This window comes from Camelina sativa, chromosome 5 (genome assembly GCF_000633955.1).
Source record: "Camelina sativa cultivar DH55 chromosome 5, Cs, whole genome shotgun sequence".
NCBI classification, from domain to species: domain Eukaryota; kingdom Viridiplantae; phylum Streptophyta; class Magnoliopsida; order Brassicales; family Brassicaceae; genus Camelina; species Camelina sativa.
Genome location: NC_025689.1, coordinates 611,781 through 616,558, shown reverse-complemented (window position 1 = coordinate 616,558; position 4,778 = coordinate 611,781). Strand labels below are relative to the sequence as shown.

At 38.0% G+C, this 4,778-nt stretch overlaps 2 protein-coding genes across 2 annotated transcripts; both read left to right on the top strand.

Moving 5' to 3' along the window:
* On the top strand, positions 4-2,131 carry LOC104788732 (probably inactive receptor-like protein kinase At2g46850; the record flags this gene model as incomplete). Its single annotated transcript, XM_010514515.2, has 3 exons — positions 4-691; positions 926-1,009; positions 1,105-2,131. Coding segments are annotated over 3 exons (1,797 nt in total), but the record flags the coding sequence as incomplete, so codon positions are not given.
* Positions 2,486-4,158, top strand: LOC104784622 (soluble inorganic pyrophosphatase 3). The gene is made up of 8 exons (XM_010509659.1): positions 2,486-2,537; positions 2,626-2,790; positions 2,884-2,949; positions 3,024-3,131; positions 3,219-3,284; positions 3,472-3,592; positions 3,699-3,780; positions 3,880-4,158. The coding sequence occupies exons 2-8, from the start codon at positions 2,626-2,628 to the stop codon at positions 3,920-3,922; spliced, it is 651 nt and encodes a 216-aa protein (XP_010507961.1). The 5' UTR covers positions 2,486-2,537; the 3' UTR covers positions 3,923-4,158.

The window sequence follows — 4,778 nt, the reverse complement described above, 5'->3', positions numbered from 1 at the left end:
CTCTCTCAGCCGGACACTCTCCGTTCACCGGAAAAGTGCGGAGACTTCTCAGTCTCCTTCCCTTTCCACCTCTTATCCTCCTCCTCGTCCGTCGCTTTTCGACTCTCCTGCACAAACTCCTCCACTCTATATCTTCATATAAACCACCAAAGTTACCGGATCATCGAGTTCTTCGCAGACGGTCTCCTCGTAGACTTCCCTTCATCTCCTTCTTGTCGCCAATTCAACGACTTACGATCTTTCCCTTTCTCCGCAAACCAGTTCTTCTCCATCTCTTTAGAAAACGTGATCGGTCTTTACGACTGTGAAGATTCTTCTCTCTGTAAAGCCGGCTGCGAAACCAACGATCTCATTGGTTGTGACGGAAGAGAAGAAGACGAAACCTCCGGTGGAGATATCGGTTGTTGCTACCCTCTGTCTGATCACAGCGCGTGGAGTGCAGGTGATGATTTCTCTGTTTTTAGTAGATATGGATGCAGAGGATTCTCTTCGTGGGTTGTTCCAAGAGGGACCAATAGAGGTAAACGAGGAGTTAAATTAGAGTGGGGGATTCCGAGAAACTCTTCGGAAGCTATTTGCGATCGTGAGGCTCGAACAGTTAACGCTACGGCTATTGAAGGAAGTGTTCGATGTGTGTGCCGTGATGGCTTCGTTGGCGATGGCTTCGTCCATGGAACCGGTTGCTTAAAATGTAAGCTTTTTTTCTTCTCCTTTTTCATGTTTTACGTGTATGATACAGTACTTTTTAAGTAACCTTATTTCACTATTCTAAACAACAAATTAATAGATTTGTTACTCTATTGAATAATAGTAATTCATTAGGTTTGGTTTGGTTCGGTTCGCTAAGTAACTCAGTTTGCCCTAGTTTGAACAGACGAGTGTTTCTTGAATCACAAGCAACTTACTTGATTTACTGTTATTGCAGCTTGTTACAAAGACGGTAAGGAATTATATGGAGACAAATGTGAGATCAAGAAACACAAGGGGAAGAAACTCACCGTTTTAGCCGGTAATTACGATACTCTCAAGTCTCATCTGAATAAATTCAAAATTTCTTTGAACCAAACTTCTAGCTAACATCATCAGTCATATATATATATGCAGGAGTTTTAGCTCCTCTGTTCATACTGGGATCACTGTTAGCTCTCTTCTGCCTTCTTAAACGTCCTGTAACAACTCATACAGATCAACAGTTCGATATCTCTACAGCAACTACTACTACTAGTGTTTCGTTTCGCAAAGGTTACAACAAGACTCGTCTCTTCACATACCGTGAGCTAGAAGAAGCCACCAAAGGGTTTCAAGATTCACATAAACTCACACAAGGCAAAACCGGAACTATCTACTCAGGGAATCTAACAAACGGCACGCGAGTGATCGTCCACAAGGTTCTCTGCGAAAACCAGATTGAGTTCATGGAGATTTCGTCTCAGATAGATCATCTGTCCGCGGTTTTGCATAGAAACCTCGCGAGAATCATAGGGTTCTGTATGGATATTGGATATAATCCACTCGTTGTATACGAGTACCCCGTAAACGGATTGCTTGGAGACCGGTTACATCTAGGGCTTGATTGGTGCAAGAGAGTTAACATTGTAGCTGAAGTAGCTGGTTTACTCGCTTTACTTCAATACGAGAACTATCCACCGATCCTACACAACAACATTGCTTCTGGTTACATATTCCTAGACGAAGATTTCCAAGCTAAAGTCACTGGTTTTGGTTTACAGAGGAAACAGAGGATTGATACTAGTATGTACGATTTCGCTGTTTTGCTCTTAGAGATCGTGACTGGTTTAAAGCAGAGAGAAGAGACAGTGACTCAAGCGTTACAGAGGATTAGAAGCGGTAAGCTTGAAGAGATCGTGGATCCTTCAATGTATTTTCATGAGCAGCCCGTGGCGTGTAGAGAACAGATTGGTTTAGTAGCTGATATCGCGACTCGATGCGTTTTGTTTGGTGGTGATGGTAAATTTGGAATGGTTGATGCAGCTAGAGAGCTGTTACAGATCGCTGGAAACAGCGGTTGCGATAAGAAAAGAGATGGTATTGAGGAAACGTTTTCGAATTCGAGTTTGCTTCAGATGATTTCTATGTCTCCTGATTCTATCTATCTCCCTAAGACCTAATTTTGAAAGTATGTAAAATTTTAAAACGTTTTGCTTGAGAGTAAAGAAACGTTTGTTTTTTTTTTACAATTAAGAGATCGTGTTCTGCAAAAGAATAATCGTGACTAGGATTGGTACTCACGATTATAACAACGTGCAGGCAAAAAAGAGTAAGAAGAAAACACCAAAAACAAGTACAATGTTTTGTTTTGTTTTTCCCATTTTTAAACAAATTATATAATCGAGTTTATAGAAGAAAAAAGAAAAAAGAAATTGAAAGGTTGAGAAAGAATATCTCTGGTATCATTAAATTCGATTTTGACTAAATCTTGATGCTATTATTAAACTCTAGTTTCTCGTGTATATATATACGTAGCTCTGTTTTGTGCAGAAACTTACATTTGTTTTTGTCCCTTTGAAGATCTAAAGGTAATCTCTGATTGTTTCCAAATGCTCTGTTTTGTCTTCACGATCATTTTAAGTCTTTGTTAAATTTATGCGATCGATGTGATCACAGATGAGTGAAGAAACGTATGAAGAGACTCAGGAATCAAGTCAATCTCCTCGTCCTGTTCCAAAACTGAACGAGAGGATTCTCTCAACTCTATCCAGGAGATCTGTAGCTGCACATCCATGGCACGACCTTGAGATTGGTCCTGATGCTCCATTGGTCTTCAATGTGGTATGTCTCTCTCACCTTACATAACTCAGATAAGCCCTTCTTTAGTCTCTTTCTCTCTATTGGTCTGTTAACGTGAGAGCCCTCTCTGGTCAGGTGGTTGAGATCACAAAAGGAAGCAAAGTGAAATATGAACTCGACAAAAAGACCGGTCTGATCAAGGTATGTGAAATCTTCAGAATGTGATCTTCTTTTCTCTTAAGTGTTCTGATTGATGACATTTAATTCGATCTCAGGTTGACCGGATCTTGTACTCGTCAGTTGTTTATCCACACAACTATGGATTCATCCCTAGGACATTGTGTGAAGATAACGATCCCCTTGATGTTCTTGTCCTTATGCAGGTAAAGTGTGTTTTATCACAACCAAACACAAATTTTCATTAAGTACCACATTGTGTTTTGACCTGATCTAGCTTCTGATACGTGTAGGAACCAGTGCTTCCAGGCTGTTTTCTCCGTGCTAGAGCCATTGGATTAATGCCCATGATTGATCAGGTTTCTCCTCTCAATTCCCTCACCCATTGCATATATGTTTCTTATTTCTAACAAATACATTAGATAGAGAATTAGAGATCATCCAAAAGTGAAACCTTTTAGAATCAATCAAACTTGCAATCCAAGAAATCCAAATTTCCAAAATCAGAGCTTTGATCTAAAAGTTAAACCTGCTGATAATTTTCAGGGTGAGAAAGATGACAAGATCATCGCAGTATGTGCTGATGATCCAGAGTACAAACATTTCACAGACATCAAACAACTCGCTCCTCATCGTCTCTCTGAAATCCGCCGTTTCTTTGAAGACTGTAAGATCCTCCTTCTTTGATGATCACATCTCCAATTACATCAAAAAAATTAGGAGCAAACTAACTAAAGAACCTTATAAAATCACGTTCGGTTATATATATATAGATAAGAAGAACGAGAACAAGAAGGTGGCTGTGAACGATTTCTTGCCATCAGAGACTGCACATGAAGCAATCCAGTACTCCATGTAAGACTTCACCGAACCATAAAACCCTAATAAAGTCACAAACTTCGTTTGAAAAAATTTGAGTAAGTAAACGTATCTGCATTGTTTGTGAAATTACAGGGATCTATACGCTGAGTATATTCTCCATACCTTGAGGAGATGAACAACAACAACAAAACATTGTTTTTGTTTACACGGAAGAGATGATTATTATTGGCAGCATCCGCATATACATATTTTATTATTTCACATATTCATATAAATCATATGATCAGCTTTTGCAGTTTTGTTTTTTTTTGGTTTTGTTTGATTTTTGTACCTTGTGATGTTGCAATTTTGTTCAGTTGTATAATTTGAAACGGATACATAATGCAGTTTTGCCTAATCTCTTTGACATTACATATCGTTTTAACTCGTTCACTAAATGGCCTTAAGAGATACAATAAATAGGCCATACCACTAAAACCATCTCATACAAAAATGATTAGAATCTACATACATAACGACGAGAAAACAAAAACCAATTGTATATGATGAACCGACACGTGCTAGAATCGATATTTCTTATTAAAAAAAAAAAAATCCTAAGGAAAGATCTCTGTACACTAGATTAAAGTACAGTGAATAGATACAGGTTAAGCAAAATATTGTGATAGTGTGGATCCAAATAGAGAAAGCGACTAAACATGAGTAGCATATATTTAGACAGAGAATGGGCTTTTTGGATTTTATCATATCTATGTAACTTATTTATTTTGGGCCTCACTTTTTTTTCTTCTTCTTTTTCTTAAGGGACCACACTACTACTACTACTCCCTATACTAATGAGTAAATGTACTCCAATTTATTCCCGTATTTTAAAAAAATTTAACTGTAATCAACTAAATGATTCTGTAAGATATGGTCCGACATGTGTACGTATGAATATCTATAAAATAAAAATAGAAAATAGATGCAAAATAGAGAGTTATGAAGATTTAAGAGTGTGAACAGTAAAATGAATGTGAATATATAAGAGC

Bases quoted from the DNA above. Each gene is read 5' to 3' on its own strand.
- LOC104784622 (XM_010509659.1), top strand. From the start codon at position 2,626: ATGAGTGAAGAAACGTATGAAGAGACTCAGGAATCAAGTCAATCTCCT. The intron at 2,791-2,883 runs GTATGTCTCTCT...CTCTCTGGTCAG, and splicing joins CTCCATTGGTCTTCAATGTG to GTGGTTGAGATCACAAAAGG. The intron at 3,132-3,218 runs GTAAAGTGTGTT...TGATACGTGTAG, and splicing joins ATGTTCTTGTCCTTATGCAG to GAACCAGTGCTTCCAGGCTG.